General features: G+C 40.8%; 1 protein-coding gene across 1 annotated transcript in view; it reads right to left on the minus strand.

Moving 5' to 3' along the window:
• cachd1 (cache domain containing 1) overlaps window positions 1-17,623 on the minus strand; it is a 71,077-nt gene that overhangs the window by 16,401 nt on the left and 37,053 nt on the right. Inside the window, exons 4-12 of the mRNA XM_072684257.1 lie at window positions 13,680-13,786; window positions 8,157-8,283; window positions 6,870-7,014; window positions 6,059-6,275; window positions 5,818-5,967; window positions 4,716-4,949; window positions 3,896-4,045; window positions 1,476-1,599; window positions 1,191-1,308 (exon numbers count right to left, since the gene is read on the minus strand). Of these exons, the coding sequence (XP_072540358.1) occupies window positions 1,191-1,308; window positions 1,476-1,599; window positions 3,896-4,045; window positions 4,716-4,949; window positions 5,818-5,967; window positions 6,059-6,275; window positions 6,870-7,014; window positions 8,157-8,283; window positions 13,680-13,786 (1,372 nt within the window). The remainder of the gene's footprint in view (window positions 1-1,190; window positions 1,309-1,475; window positions 1,600-3,895; window positions 4,046-4,715; window positions 4,950-5,817; window positions 5,968-6,058; window positions 6,276-6,869; window positions 7,015-8,156; window positions 8,284-13,679; window positions 13,787-17,623) is intronic.

Here is a 17,623-nt window from a genome sequence, read left to right on the forward strand (position 1 = left end):
GATTAGACCTCATGAAACGCGGTTTGCTCCATTACGTTATCAAGATGCCTCCAGTTTTTTAAATGAAACACATTTAAGGGGGTTGTGAAGAACGTCAGAGTCAAAGACAGAACAAGGTTCCAGAAAGCAGGCTTTGTTGCCTCAACAACAACAAAAAAAAAAGTAGTCTCTGTTCGCACATCTATTAGAGATCCTCCAATAGAGCTTCCGAATTGCAAAAATTACAAAACCAAAATGAAATCAAATGGATGCTGGAACGTTGCTTTGCACCCCCCTGAAATAAGAGCCAGTCTTCTTTACTCCAGTGAGTGGTGCATGATCATGTGACTACATTCTTTACTGGCATCTGGATGTATCAGTTTAATCACTCTCATTATTACTAATTACCACCATCATTGCTTTCACTATTCTTATGTTGTGGTACAGGGACATTTTAGCAATCATTCTAAAGTAGTTTTGACCAGAGGAAGGTGGGTCGCCCCTTGTTTCCAAAGTTTATTCCATTGAGGAGGAAGCTTCCTCCCAGCTTCAAGGGAGTTTTCCCCTGCAACTGCCGCCTGTAGCTTTTATGTGCTGTTGATCTTTTGTTGCATTACTTGATTCCTGTAAGGCTGTTTTGCTGCATCATCAGTTGTAAAAAAGCTATTCAAATAAATTTGATTAACAGTTGTTACTTTAATGAACTGCTCAAATCCAAATAGTTTAAGACCTTTTTATTCACACGTCTTATTTTATTTTCTATTTTTAAAAAAAGCTCAACATTTTAACGGGGAGGAAAATGGTCTTATTTAAAAAATGTATGTCCAATCAATCAAGCTGTGTTGTACACTATCATGATAAAATAATTTATGACTATTAGTTTGCAGCAGAAAGCTGCTGTCTCATAAAGATGTGTATACTAGATTTGCCCACCCTGGAAAGCACACAATAACCCATAAAGATTGTACCTTTTGGAAAAGGCTGAAGTTCTGGGCACACACAGATTTAGCTGTTTGAAAAAGTGAAGCGTCTGGAAAATCTGGAGACTGAACCAAAATCTCTTCCAACTCTACAGTTTTCCCTCTATGTTGAGGTAATAGGACTATAGAGTTTGATGCCAATGTGCATCTATCTGTGCCATGTCTAATAACCTAAATGTGAACTAAATCTGAAGAACTGAGCTCTGAGTGACTACGGCAGTATGTGCGTACCAATTTCCAGGCGTAGCTGACGTTGTATGCTTCTCGGCTGGGGTCTCGCAGCCGATTCATATGCCAGGACAGAGAGGAGTTGATGGGCACAGCTATAACCTGGCTTCCCAGGGGCAGACTGAAAAAGAACATTATTATTATTATTAACAAATATTATTCTTAATGCTAGATCCCAAACACACCACAGTAGAACCAAAACACTATACAAGTCTCAAAACTGAACATGTCTTTGAACTGCTTCATCATAAGTCACAGATGCAGCTTAGGATCTATCTAGTCCCTCACCTGAGGATGTTCTGACGGACAGCAGCGAAGCCTGGAATGTTCTCATAATGGATGATGTCTGTGTGCAGAGGAGCTTCAGTCATCAGGTAAGGGCGAGTCAGTGATGGGTGCATAAGGGTGTAACCTAACAAAATCAACCCAACAAAGGAAAACAATTAACAAGCAAATTATTTATTTCTTATTATTATTATTATTATCATCATTATTATTACTTCTACTACATCACAAATGCATATATATGGATGTCCCAATCAGATTACAGTGTCCTCTAGGCACCATTAACAGATCCACAGCGCTTTTAAACAAACAGTTTAGAACAAAACGTGGTCTGCAGAGAGTGTAAAGTCTTTAGTGTGGAACCATTTTAGAATGAAAGATAAAAACAACTGTGGTTCTTGTGGTTTAACTGCTTTTGAGTCCTCTACATAGGAAAAACACTCTTTACACTTTGATTTATGTCTGGTTAAAAGTCAAACCATTGTGGAAACGCTTTGTTTTACCAGTCAGAGCACCACACAGGTGCACACTTGTAGGTGCAAGGCAAAAAAATGGATCTGGACATCGTAGTAAATCAAAATACACATCCTTGAGGGCTTTTAGTCCTCAGTTCCATGTCTGGTAAATATTTACTGGCAAGCTGGAGAAAACAAGTCCTTTTACCAGAGAGGGAGAATTCCCTTTCTAAAGAGCAGCTCATTAATGGCAATTAAGTTGAACTTTAAGAAAGGACTATTTTAGCCCCACTGACTTTCTAACCTTCATCTCCTTAATCACAACTAATCACTACCATGAAATGCAAGTATCAAAGATGAAAAACATACAGATAAAAAATACTTGGTAAAAGTTTTGCCTGAAGCAAAAACAAGTCTCAAAAAAGTCCAACTTCCCACCACTAAACTACATACATGTCTGGTAGTGCTGTCTGCTTCAGATCTTGCGGAAAATCCATTACAAGTCTTTATTGTCTAATTAGTTCCATACACTGACTGGAACACTGCAATATGAACAGTTCTGCTGTTCCTGCTCCAAGCAGCTGGCCTGAAGTCACGTTGGCTCATAGCCTGCGAGTGTGCAACAGGTATTTTCCCCTTAATGGACTGTTAAATGGGACTAATGGTCCTCAGTCCAGTGTCCTGAGTCATTAGGACTGGCAGCACTGCTGAGAGTGGACCTCCAATAAAGCCTACAGAGAGGCTGGAGAACAGCGGCCTAAGGACTAAAGGCAATATAGTTGACTGCTGAACGGATAGGACAGCTTTATTCATACCAGCTGAATCCAAATCGGTGCCTTACCATTAGAAAGACCCAATCCTTTAATTCAAACTCTACAACCACAGAGGTAACTACATTGTACCGTGCAATAGAATGTACTGCTGTCTGTATACACTTTAGACATGGAGGGCACAGGCATATTAGGTTGTGGTACCACATAATTGTTTACGGCAGAATATCTAATTTGTGCAAAATAAATGGCTTCATAATATTAGTACAGTTCTGGGCTTCATATCTGCTCTATAGGTCTTAATAAAGTAATTAAATACAATATAGGAAGTTGAGCTGATCATCAAAATCGTAATGCATTTTCAAACAATTTGTGGAACAGATATGAGCAGACCATGAAGTCCCTCATTATTTGTCGTTACTTTTCAATACAATTGTCGTTGTCGTTACAATATTGTAACCCCACAAAAATGACACTATGTGATACATTTTATAAATGTTTAGGTTTAGGTTCAGTATCGACATCAACGTCAAGAGATATACACATAAAAAATATTAGAGCAGTTCATAATTCCCATATAGGTTCGTTCCTCTCCAACTACCTGCATCAGCCACATCCTACACAATTTCTCTGTCATTTTTCTTCCACCTTTTGTTTCCTTTATTTGATGTGAAAGTGCTCTTTAAATACTATACATAATGATGACTTAACTTACTATTGTGTGTCTAATTAACTTTAATATTTTGTCTAGCTCAAAGCCTGCGGATAGATAATTAACTACATGTAATTTGTTAATTTTGAAAAAGACCAAATATACCAAACAATGAACAACCAATTCACTTTGAAAGCATAATAAGCATGATTACTAATGCAATACTTAAGCCAAGCTACAGCTACTGTTGCCTTGCATTCATACAGACAAAAGACAGTTATGTAGCCAGTCCACAAGACAATGTAAATTTCATAGACTCTAACATGAAAATGAAAACATTTTTACAATAAATATGATAATCTACAATCAATACTTATCTACTCCTTATCTACAAAATAGAAACACAATAACTTGCAGATGACCTTTGTGTCCAAATACAGGAATGAACAGCACATTACTTTTTACATTCCAAAACCAAAATATGTGTCTCATTCACAAAATGTTTTTGTTTTATTAATATCATTTATTTTGAGTTGAGGCAGTTACCTTTGTTGTCAATGAGGAAGGTGTAAGAGGCCAGTGAGTCTTGGTAGTAGGTTACATCTTCGAGAATGTAGGCCAGGTTCACGTCCACCCCCACAACCCCCAACAGCAGGTTTCCAAAGTAGCATGGACGACTAACTGTCATAATGAAGCCTAAAGGAAAGAAGAAAGAGAGAACTCTCTATAAGACCACGGGTTCACAGTCCTATACTAACCATTGCAGTATTGTAGCTTTTCTGCCATTAAGCCGCTGAACTTAATGATGAAACATTGAACCCAGGGCTAATGGCTAACTGGGCAAAAAACTCACTAACAATAGATGCAGGCTAAATGGACAATAACAGGCAACAAATAGCACTATGTCAAATTAGGTGCTTTATGTAGCTGACACTAGTGTTTCCAAATCTTGGTCCTATAGCATTTTTGCTGTATTACCAGCTCCCAACACATCTGATTAAAAGGATTTAGAAAATATACAAAGTAAAATTTAGAAATATACAAAGAGGCACACAGATACAGGTGTAGGGCTGTAAAGATTTTATATACCTGTGTGATTAGGGGCTTACCAATTCAAATGTATCATCATTCTAGTCGAATGCAATGCACAAATGAATATTTTTTGTGTAGATTCTTTAAAAAAAAATTAAATATTAAATTAAAATAAATATTAAAGTGAAAGGATCAGTTTCATGGATCAGCTAATTTTGTTAATATCGGGGCCTATATCCGATCTTAAGATCGTATTGTGCATCGCTACCAAAAATAAAATAAAATAAAACATCACTAGATAGAGGTTGTAGTGCTGCTTTGTGTCCTAACTCACCATCACCCATCTGGTCTGCGTAGGGCAGGCTGAAGGAGGCCATGTCGATCATACGGTTGGGCAGGTTGATGTAGAAGCGGCCCACACTGGTCTCTAGGTTACTGAGCTGGTTCAACACCATCATACTGCCCTTCACAACAGGAAGCTGCGAGCGGTCTGAAACGCCATACTTCGCTGAATTCTGCTCTGCCAAGTCCCGCATAAATGCCAGCTCTTTTAGGCCCGTCACACCCTCTGTAAGAGATGTGTTCACAAGAAAAAAAGGCAGAAATGTTCCACCCATTAAACAGAAAGAAGAGAACCTTTGAAAAGAGAAGAAGTCTTCTTGGATTGTAATTTACACAGCGTCACACATTTGTCTCTTCAAACAAGACAAATCAGCTTTACAAACTGAACAGACAAGAGAGGACATTTTTAGAAGGGCAAGCCTGAATGAATGAATTATCAAAAGCCACAATGGTTCCTGATGAATTTGGGACTGATAATCAACAAACAGTGGGTTTAGGGCTAGTGACGGAACAATGTGATTCTTAATTTCTAAACTACAAAGAAAAAAATGCAAAGAAAAAGAAGTGGTGTTAAAAAGTTGAAATGAATGTTTAAGATATTATTGATATTTTATTTAAAATATCGATTTTCCACAAAAACAAACAAAAAATAGGTGTGCACACCCATGTTCAGGGGTCCACAATAGCCAGACCCAGAGCAGAAACCTGCTCCCTTTTACCACCATGCTAATCAACTTCAATCATATTTCTGTCATCTACACACAAAAGCCCCTTTCACGTCTTTCATGTCACTGAGTGCCCTTTGATGTGTTCTGTTGCTTTTCTCTTTCTTCCTTTAGATGTCCTGCATTTTAATGTTCCTGGTCCTGAACTAATGTATGTTAATAATGGGCTCATGCATGCAGGGAAAGAGCCAGGTGAGGAGAGGGACAACAGAGTACGCAAATGCAGGGGCAAGGGGAGAAACAGTAAAACATCTTTATAGAATGCACATGCACACACAGAGCTTAAAAACCTATAAAACAAGTAAAATAAGTGACTGTGTAGTAATAGAGATGCAATGATGGACAGTAAACTATGGGAATAGGTGTTACCGTTGATAAGAGCATAGGTGAGGATCATGACGGAGTTGTTGAGGTGGCGGTTCTCTTCCTTTATCACGCTCAGAGTGGCTCTCTTCTCATGCTCTGATGAGTCTCGCGAGGTGATGCCCGACGACAGGTAGATTATCACCATATCGGTGTCTGAAAGCAGGGAGAGAAAGAGGACACATCACTACAGGCCCCAGAGGTTCAGTACAACAGATCTAAGATCTCCATCTGTCAGGCGTCTTACTACTGTGCTGTTTGCCGACGCTACTGGTGTTCCTCAGAAGCTGGAAGGCCTTCTGGAAGCCCTGGGCATGCTGGGTGGGGCTGTCAGAGGCTTTAATGTTGTTGATGAAGGTGCTCATCTTCCTCTTGGTCTCACTGGTGGCGGGGGACAGAAAGCTCTTGTAGCATTGATCCAGGGAACAGGAACGAACTGTGTCAGCTACCGTTAACACTGAGATCTGTGTAAGGGAGAACAGCAGATAGGGTTTGTTGGGGTAGCGAAGTGGGCAACACCACCACCTTCCGTGTGGTAGACTAGGGTTTGTCTCCCAAGCAGTGTAACATGATGCAAATATATGTCAATCGGGATGAAAGTGTAAGCCATAAATGTAAATTACATTGTAGTAATAGCAAATGTCTGGGATATGTACTATACTGGATAGTCACTGAACAGTTTTCATAGTCCACGTTAGATGTGGGAGAACTGGAAGACATAAGCGACCCCCGAAAAGTGCCAAATTATTATGACCACATGACTGTGTCAGAGCATCTCTCAGTGCCTCACACCCTGCTGTGTATGAGGGTGCACAGTTGTAGACCAGGCAGAATGCACATGCTAACCCCTGTCCACTGTCAACACCTACAATGGACACACAAGCATAGGATCTGCACCCCATAGCAAGTGAAGGTCACCTGAACTGGTATGTGCTTCCTCTGAAATTACAGAACTTAAAGGATCTGCTTCTAACGTGTTGGTAGCACATACCACAGGGCGATAAGTTTATCATGGCCTTGCATTAAGATTACGTTAAAAAAATAAGTTTTTTACTCACTTTGTCGTGCTCATCGATGGAATTGAGGATGACGAGGGCGGCATCACGAGCGATCTGGAGCTGCGTCTCGCTGACTGATGCACCATGGTCTACGAGCACCACAACATGCTTTGACTGTGGCCTCACCGCAGACACGTAGACAGGCCTGCCAAAACACAGACAGATTAAACACCTTTATATAAAGAACTCAGACTTTCTCAAACTGCATCACTACAGCGGTACTGAGGGTCGTCTCAGTAACCGTTAGATTAGAAAGGAAGACAAAAATGAAAAAAAGACGTTTGTCTGTTTTTTTTTCTTTACAACGGGACTGCACAGAAACCAAATCTCCCATCCAGTTTCAGTCCAACTCTGTTGGTGGGCCTTGACTGGACTGTAGGATTCATGTTCTCCCATCTTCACCTCCAGCTGTCCTCTCTATGGTGTTTGCATAACGGATCCAATTCTCTGGCATGTCGCCATTGGGGGTTCTTCACATATCAGTTGTTTTCTTAGCGACAGAACAATTCTAAATGTGGAAAAGTAAATCCCTTGCTGTTGTTCGTTTAAGAAGAGGTCATTACTCCACAACCTGCATACAGGCTGCAGAAGAGAGGTGCAAATAGGGGTTTGTGTATGTAAATATATACATAGAGGCAGTTCACAAGCAAGAGAAAGACAGATAGAGTGGACCTCAAAAATGAGAGCTTTTCTCGTAGCTGTAAAAATTCATTCACCCATGATGCAAGGAGACAGATTCCAGTGCTTTTGTAAGGAAAACCCTGAATGCCAGTCAAAAGGATAGGGTCTATTGTTACTACACTAAATAAATGTTATAAAAATCAAACTTGTGCCATGCCACACAAGAGGGCAAAAGCATGTGAGCTGAAAGCCAAAGCAGATGTCAGTGATATGTCTTTTTTTCCATTTTCCTCTGTTTAGACATGGTCTTTGTGTTGTTTTTTTTTTTTTAAAGAGAATGGAACAATACCTTGGTGCTGGTTTTGATTTTCACATTGACCTTTAGCCGTAAGCTTTGAAATGCAGCTGACAGACTATGCAGTTTCTTTGGAAAACCTCCCATAAAAGTGAGGAGCATATGGAGAGCACTTGGCTGAGGTTTTGTACAGTTAAGTGGCCTAAATGAAAGGAAAATAAAGACTGCGTTCTTTGAATATTATGCCAAAAAAAGGCTCTGCAAGAGTGATCCAGCACACCACACAAAGTCTCACGGACTTTATTCCAGTCCTGAGACTCTCAAATTCTTTGGGTTTGTGTGTATGTATGTGTGTGTGCTCATTACTGCACCTGCTCCTGTGCTCGTATGTTCCCTTGCAGTGGAACTTGTGAGCAGGAAACACAGTGAAGATGCCCTCCTCTGAGCTGAAGTACTGCCACTTGATGCCAGGGTTGGACTTCAGATTGTCTGCCAGCACTAGCAACACAGAGAGAAGGACCGAGCAAGAGACAGAAGGGTTATCAGCTGTGGCCTTTACATGCAGTTTTAATCTAAAACATCCCCTAAACAAAACAACTACAAAATGCACAATACCCCATTACAGCATGCTTTTCCTTTCCTGCACACGCCGTTCAGCCTACATCTCAGCATGAACACTTCACATGATAGTAAGTTATCAAGCGGGCCACAGTGACAGTTCTGCAAAGCTGCAGCACTCTGCTCTTGGCACACACAGTAATGCCGCTTTGGTAACGTATAGTGACTGGGTAGCCTGAGTGCATTTGATTGGAGAGGCCTCAGGTTTGTGAGGGCCTGAACCCAGATTAAAACAGACAAGATCTGGAACAGACAAGAACGCAGGAACAGTCCAATTGAAGCACTCATGTCACCTGTTGCGACATCTGTTAATTTAACCTCCAGAAGTAGAGAAACTTCTCTTCTCATTTAAGGACCGCATTCACAAGTTGGTGGTCTGGAACCAGGTTACTAATACCTTTATTTCTTTGCAAACAGTGTGGATTAAGGGTGGTTAAAAGTACCAACTACACGTTTCATTGCAGAGTGTAAAATGTTTAATAAAATGATGGAGTTTCTAGAACATTTTTTACTGTTACTTTAAGAAGGAATATGGACCATACACACCCACTCTTAAAACCAATGTTAAACCAACATTAAATTATAGAAACAACAAATTATTGTGATCATTGTATCATCTGTAACTTAAAGTGTGGTGCAGAGCCAACTTGCAGCCAGAAGTGGAAGCAGGCAGGTCACCAATGCAGTGTTAGAGGAAGGACACATGCATACAGATATAATAATAATAATAAAATCTGGCAAATTAAAACAGCAATAACATGATCAACACTTCATAAATAACATAAAATCACATGAACAACAAGTAAATTGCATTCCTGCTAGCTATAGAGATGGCGAAGCCTGTGGACAGTCATCGAGCCACAGATGTGTGTAGCCTCCCACAAATAAAAGCTCTGTGGTTACAATTTGTGGCTTTTAGTTTACTGGGAATTAAATATCCTGTGTTGAAGTCATCCACAAAATATTAAATAGCCCTGAAGACCATGAGCACCATAGTATTTCAGCAGAAATTAAACTGCGAACAGGCCGTCAAATTGTGGATGTCAGATTAGGCTACGTTCACACAGCAGACTGAGTCGCATTGGTCGTGTGTATCGGATATGAATCAGCTTTTAATAGCACATCTGAAAGTGGCCCAAATCGTACCTTAAATGTCAAAATAAATAAATAAAGATCAGATTTAGGTTGTTTTTACCTTCTGTGTGAATGTAGCCTTAGACTGTCTGGGACTGTGGCCAAAATCTAGCAGGAATGAGCTTCCACATATTGGAAGATTCGAGTAAAAATGCACAAATTTGACGTTTTTTTACTATTTCAAATGAGCAATTGTTCTTTACACTGTGGAAAAATGCCATGATATAACTTCACGATGAGAAAAGATGGATTGTGATAAAATCTTTTTTGCTGAAATTTAAAAAGTGTTTCTCCTTTTCTTATGAAGTAGTTTTTCTATAGAAAGAAGGTTTCTGCGTGACATAAGATATATTTATAGCAGACACTTACTGTGGCATGCTCACACACCATGCCATGTGTCACACTATTAAATTGTAAAGGAAACAGCCTGTGCTTTTAACAAGGAATATGGGCTGCACCCCCCCCCCCTTGGAACTTCTGAATCAGACCATACTTTAATGCTTAGCTGAATGACTGAGAGTGAAACAGCACTGAAAAAGGTTCAGCTCTGGACATAATATTAAACACGCACACATATTAAAGGAGGAGCATATTTCAATTGAAAACAAGAGGGAAAAAACACCACACACACCAGGGGAAACTGTTTAACTGCTAACATGATGCCACTTGTCTTGGCCCTCAGCAAAGAGCACAGGAACTGACAGAGCAACTTTGTCTGATGGCCTAGATGCTCTTAAATTAAACCCATAACAGGAGAGAGTGTGAGCAATAGAAAGAGAGCGAGAGAGAGAGTGAAGCCCCAATCTGCCCTGCCTTACACACGCTAGCCGCCACCACCATAAATCTGGACGGATTGTATAAACAGGAACTTCGCAGCATGTTGACAGTTTGAAGAATCGTATACATTTGCTGCCCCACAACACTTAATCCTCCACCAGAGTTAAGAGCAGCCGAAAACTTCAGTCATGAGGTCAGAGCCCTCCTTTTCCTCGATCCCTCCACAAACGTCTCTCCTTTTTTTCCCCCCATTTCTTGCCTCTGGTTATATATATATGTGTGTATACTTTCTATTTTGAACAAGCTCAAACAAAGTGGACCATCAACAAACTCCAGTGAAGTGGAGCACTTGTCTCCTCTTATAACATTATGATCTAAAATGTCCTTACTCTTGAGCAAGGTCTTCTTTTCCACTCTAGTTTAGTTTGTATGGTAAACAAAAATACCAGCAAGAAAATTAAGCGCTACAGTTCGAAATGCTTTCAGCATTTGTATTTTTTTTTCTTGACTTCAGGTTGAGTTTTCCACATCACACACTCAACTTAAATACTACAAAACCCTCCAACACCCCCTACACCTCTTCCTCACCTTCCAAACTGATTGATTTCCACTCAACCTTTCCACATACTGAACTCCCCCCCCTCCCCTCGAACTCCCTCTTACCCCCTCTACTCAGTCACACTCGGCCTAAGTGAGTGCTGTGCCTGTGCTTGGCTGAAATGTGACACTCACATACATGACAGCCAAGAGCACGCTAAAGCACTCTGTGAAATAAACACAGAGAGGGGCGAAGAGAGGCAGAGGGGGATTAAAGGGGGGTGGCGGCAAGGGAATAAGAAGTGAGGGAGACGAGAGGGAGAGAAGCAGATTCTTGGGAGAGAGCGACTGATTACAGCCAACACACGAGAGTGCACCGCACACACCTTCACCCATTCATCATGTAGTAGAAGGCTGTCTCTCTGCGGTTTGCGTGTCTGCCTCTTTCTCTCCCGCTCCCCCTTCTTCCTTCCCCCTCTTTCTCCCTCTCTCGCTCTCGCTCTCTCCTGGGCCTTGTTTAGACTAACTGGAGACAAATGTGGCTGATGACTGTCTCTATGGTGTAAGGGTCAAGGCTGGATGACAAATAGCGAGAGAGTGGTAACATGAACTCTTGATGACTGCTTTAGAAAAACAAGCTGCTGGATGAAGATGAATTGGGCTAATCTCTGCTGGAGTGAGTAGGAATGCGTGCGAGGCTAAATAGGAGAGAAATGAGGTTAGACCCAAAAAGGTCACAACAGATGAGCGAAGATAACGGCAGGAGCCGTGTAGTGACACTTTCACACGGTTATCCACAGGTTGTTAAAAGAGGAAACGATTTCCATGCAACCTGACTGTCACATTTAGAAAGTTCCCCAGAATGGAAAACTGTATCTTAGCATGGTTAAATAATAAGACAACAAGGAATTTATATGTTGTGAATCTCAAAAACTGTTGTCTCATCCTGGAAGCAAAGGCAAGTCAATTCTAAAACTCTAAAACAGTTATATTACAGTCTTGACTCACGCCTCCAAAATTAACGAGCAAGGGGATGCTAGGCAAACTCTTAACATACAAGGATTTCTTCAGCTAGCTTACTATTTACTGTGCCAACAGGACACAAGAGGACCCAGAGAGGGAGCAACACTATCCGGTAAACCGGAAATAAGAAGGTATGGGCTTAGTGATGTCAAATCAGTCAACATGAGTCCTCCATAAAAAACTTCTGAGGCAAAATAACAGGGTTTGTAACAGGCTTGTAAAATTGAATCTGTGCATTTTTGACCCCAATCAAAAGATACATATTTCTCGTTTATATGACAAATACTCAAAATGCATTATTTTAATGCAATGGCTTATTACACTACTAGACAAGAAACTGTTTTGTTTTTTTTATTCAACATAACATTCTGGATATATAAATAATCTGAGATGTGTTATTATTACTACATTTGCATATTTGCATTATATTTACGTCAATAGAGAAGGGCAAAAGTCTGTATAGGCAAGAATGTTCACTCGGGCCGTTATTTCCAGGCACACAAGACCAGGTTCCCAATGAAAACTGAAGGTCAAATCACTGTTTCAGTCTGTAGCGTTTGGCTCAATATTCGGGCTATTGTGCTTGTGCAGATCTCCACATCGAGCAGGGCTTTTCCCACAAGTGCACTGGCTCTCCTCTGATTGCCGCATTACCAGCAAGCTGATTGATTCTTTTTGTTGAAGGGTGAGGCTTTATCCGTAAACAGACTGTCATTCACATTTCAACTGTCCTTCATATTTCAACCAGTGGCAAGTCTCCTCATTTATAACATTTCTAGTAGGGTTAAAAGATTTAGAGAAAAAAAGGAGAGGTGGAGCTAAACAGCAGCAGCAGGGTTACACTACACAATTTGCCCCCAGGGTGCTCAAATGAATAAACCAGCCATAAGTATAAAAGGCGTTTTACATTATGTAGCAGAATAGAAATGTCGTTTTGTGTAAGTTTCAAGCAACCAGCTATGTGAAGGTTTTAATATGTGAAGTCAGACTTTCAAATTTCTACTAAATGTTAAAAAAACAGGTTAACAGGTTCAGTGTTAAGAGTATTGTATTGTAGGCATATACATAATATGTAGTGTTGGTGGAGAATCACACTGTTTCTGGAGCACTGCTGTGCTCGAAAATGCGTCGCATATTTTCGTAAGCCGGCAGTAATATTCACATCCTCAGCCCACACAATATGCTTGGACATTTTTTCAATTTCTTCTGGCATTTCCATGAAGAACAGACTCTAAACCTAATGAAATAAACATTCAAGGGATCACTGACTTTCATATGGCATACTCAAAGGATTAGCAGAACATCTCTGCTTATTTTGGTTTGATTAATTATTAACTAAAGAGAATCCGAAGCCTTGGTTTGCTTGTGCATGACTGTACTGTATGCAGCCGCTCTGACTGACTGAGCGAAGCAGAATATGGGGGATCAAGCCGTACACAGCTCTATAACATCAAATGACAAAAACACACATTTCCGGCATAGAGACCAGAGCACAGATCATGGAGATCAGGGCAGATGACTCCCTGACTTTTGTGAGGTACACAAAAGAGGGACCATTAAGCGAATATAATCAGAATATAGGACAGAGAGAAAAGGGAAAAAGGAAAGAGAATGTGAAGCTCTTCTCATTACATATTCAACAGCCATGTTCATTTCTCTGTCTAAAAGAGAGAAAAAAAAGTCTTATTAAGATTTGACGTCTGATAAGCAATACTGTCTTTGAAACAGTTGCCATGGCAGCTGCTAGCCAAGTGAAAATGAGCTCGCTGGTTTTGGGGCGTTTGCGTGTGCGTCTTTGTGCTCACCTGAATTAAGGTCCCGTCCTGGGTTGAAAGCTCGACTGTTCACAGTGGGGGACAGTCGATCACAGCTGATGGTTTTTGACACATTAGTGTTAAAATTTCCATCAAACCTGGAAAATGGAAAGGAAAAAAAAATTACACACACATTATTACACACACAGTGGCATGCGAAAGTTTGAGCACTCCTGGTCAAAATGTTTGTTACAGTGAATACAGAATTGAGCAGCAGATGAACTGACCTCCAAAAGGCATCAAATGTAAAGATAAAACTTTTACTCAACATTTTAAGAAAGATATTATTTTTGGTGTGTAGAACTTTACAGAGTAAAAGGTAAGGAGCACCATAGTAAAGTTTAGGCACATCAGGAGCTTGCTTGTTCTCCATCATTTCATAAGAAAAGGCAGTTAACAACAGACATCAGGTTGAGTTCTTGGGTCTTGGAAGCAAGTCTGAAAAGTGTTCAAGGAGAGTAGAATAAGATCAGGGATGGTCTACCCTTATTGTTGCTTTGCTCGTTTCAGTTTTATAATACCTCAGGCAGCATAGTGAGTATTAAATGATCGTTCCTCCAGTCCTCCAGATGAAGATATTGTTAGATGTCTATGCATACTGAATTGAGAGGCTTGAATTGAAGAACACAATACGATAATGAAGTTATATTACGAACTAACTCATAGAGCTGCTTTCCCAGACAGAGATTAGGCCTAGCTGTGGAATATATTTTCGTTTCTTAACAAAAATTTTCCATTCAAAACACTTGCAGAAGCAAGTCTTATTCAATGTTATTCATTACTCAAGTCACACTTATAACTAGAGCTCAGCATGTTCTTGCTCATCCATTATTGGTTACTGATGAAGTCGCTTTATAAATGTATTTCCAGCTAATCAAAAGAATGAATTGAAATCGAATAAATCAGGCACCAACTTCCAGACACACAAATGAATAGTGTAACAAATATGAACAGCGATCCAGACTTAAGATCTGACAGCCGTGTTCAAAAATGTTTATTCACACCACAGTTTGTGTGTATATGCAGTGAATGTGCGAGTGAATGAAAGACTGCAATCGTTGTTCCACAGCAGTCCCCCACTGTGCTGCTGTGTCTAGTCCCAGCTTGCTCTGATGAAGCACTGATGTAGAGCCTGTCTCAGGAGAGTTCCCCACACTCACACAAGCTGCACAATTGCATTCAACCCCTCACAATCTGCACACAAAACAGTTTTGTAAAGATGGGCTCCCCGTCTCCTCCCTTCTTCCCTCACTTAAACCTTTCTTTTTCGCTTCACCTCTCTCGTCAATACCCGTACCGCACTCCCAAATCCCCCTCTGCCACCTGAAATGACTGCAGCTCTCCCTCAAACCTTTCTAATCCTTAGGACCAATCTATTTTGCTCTCTTCTCACTTACTCTACCACTCTCTTCCTCCAGCATCCTCCCACTATACCCACCCCCCCTCGTTTCCCCTCCTCCGCTAGCGAAGCAGGAGCCCGGCTGCCTCCTCTTGATTGATGGCTGCTGTGATGTGCAGAGTGCTTTGAACTTCAGACATTTAATTCCCACCAGGCTCTAGTCATTAGAATTCTCCTTCAGCACACTTTACATGTGGGGGCTAGGCAAATGCAGCAGATAAAAAATACATTTGCAAGCTCTTCGAATTTAACATCAGAAACAGAAAAAAAAAAAGAGTGAAGGGTAGAAAGAGAGCAAAATACAGAGCGAGAGAGAGCGAGAGACAGGCAGAGACAGAAAGACAGACAGAAAGCCAGAGAAAAAGAGGGTTCCATCTTCCTCCACCATCATCGCTTTGAATTCAAACAAATGCAAATAAGAGTCTCAGAAAACATCCAGTAAAGAAGGATGGAACAAAAAAAACAAATAAAAAAACAAGCCCTGTGGTATTATTTAGTATTCAAGATATTCAAGACCAGAATCATTACAAAATAATGACCTAACAGTAGTTGGAACGGGGAAGGGGAGGAGGTGGCTGCTCAACACCATTAAATTCCCTAGACATGTAGAGCAACAACGCTACACTACTGTTTAAACAGTTCAGTAAAATACCAAAACAGTAACTATTTACTGTCCTTCAGCTCTGTGTTAGGGATGCACCGATACACTAAGCCCTCAATTGGATTCAATATATGATACAGGATTCACAACTACTTATAATCTACTTATAATGCACTACGTGGACAAACGTACTGGCACACATCTCTTAAGCACTGAATTTAGGGGTTATATTCAGTCCCACTGCCACAGCTGAATTAGGCATGCACCTAGCCATGCAGAGCTCACTTCAGTCTCGCTTTCACATTTAGCAGCACTTGATTTGGTAAAGTGATAAAGGGGCTTGCTGCTCTCTTAGACTTTGGGAGATAAGATCCATGCAGTTCCGCAGTGTTGGCCCCTCTTTCTGACTGTGTGTCCATTTCTGCTCTCATTCTTCTTCCAGCAGAATGCTGCTTTATTAGAGAATAGGTTAAGGGGGTCTTAAGGCAGGCTCTGGAGATCCCACCAAACATATCAAGAATGAAAAGCATGTGACTCGAGCATACTACATATACGTCCAGGCTAACTCATTAACTTGCTCTGAGCCAGTACAGGCCAACAGGCTCCAGCAGGCTCAAGAAATAGACAGACTGGATTAACTGATGAATGAACACAAGAGGAGTAGATGAGGTTTGGGGGAAGGACCAAGAAAGTTTTGTAGCTAGTATGAATGGTGGCTGTTTGGTTTCACAGTGTTCAACTGAAACTGTAATGCAACTAATTTGGGTAGTAATGTAGTAATGGTAGGTAATGCCAGCACTGGAACTGTTGCAAAGCTAGCACTGACAAACACCAGCTGTAAAGCGAATCCTGACAAGTTAAAGTAGGGGCAGCCGTGGCCTAAAGGTGAGAGAAGCTGGTAGCTGGTTTAAACCCATGAATTGGAAGTGACGGAACGGCACTTTCTCTTCCTTTCAACATTCACAGCTAAGGTGCCTTTGAGCAAGGCACGTAAACCCCAACTGTTCCCTAGGCGTAGAGTGTGTCCTCACTGCCCCTAGTAACTTATTTGTGCACTCTCTGCTATGGATGCAGAGGCTAAATTCTGCTATACTACTGAACAATGGTTATAAAAAGCTATTATTTAGTTGTGAGGCTCAGGGATGCACCAACATGGGACTTGTGGGCTGATGAAATACTAAATCCTTAACATTTATAAAAATATAGAAACTGAGATGATTCTACCTGGTTACAATCAGGCTTAATGTCTGAAATACTGGTAAAATCTGAATATGTCTGATCATTGCACTACAGATATTTCCATATTTAAGGCAATAATCTGCAGATAGCAGTACAATTGCAATATATTAATAGGTCTGGGGGGTATGAAATCGTTTGCAGTTAGTGAAATGACCGACAAACAGGGATGGTACCCTGTGATACCGGCGCTAAATATAACTAGAAGATAACCAGCTACGGTTTCTCATCCAAAGTGAGAATCATTCACCATGGCTTTTGCAGTCCTTTTGAAAGCTTATGTTGACAACAGTACTATTTGGGAATCAAATAGGAGGGAAATAGGGAAGATTCCTAGCTGAAGATGAGTAAGAAAAAGCTGTATGAGGCTAAATAGTTGGCTCATGCCTAAATCCCTTTAAGCAGAAAGATCACATGCTCCCCGAGAGGGAGAGGTGGGGAGGTTATTTTGAGAAGTCTGCATCGCTGGTTAAGTGAAGCAGGCGGCAGAGGGACGAGTATTGATTAAAGCATTCTTAGGCAGCAGAGGTCAGATTCTACTGGAAAACATACGCTGGCTGCGCGAGTGACGGAGACATGCCTTTGATACAGTGTGAAACACTTGATCAGTCGTCTGTGGGTGAGGGCACAAACGACAACTGTAAGAAGGTCAGATGAGAGAGTCAGAGCCATCATGTGAAATGTTGGTCATCTGCATAA

The sequence above is a fragment of the Salminus brasiliensis genome, chromosome 7, assembly GCF_030463535.1.
Source record: "Salminus brasiliensis chromosome 7, fSalBra1.hap2, whole genome shotgun sequence".
Taxonomy (NCBI): Eukaryota; Metazoa; Chordata; class Actinopteri; order Characiformes; family Bryconidae; genus Salminus; species Salminus brasiliensis.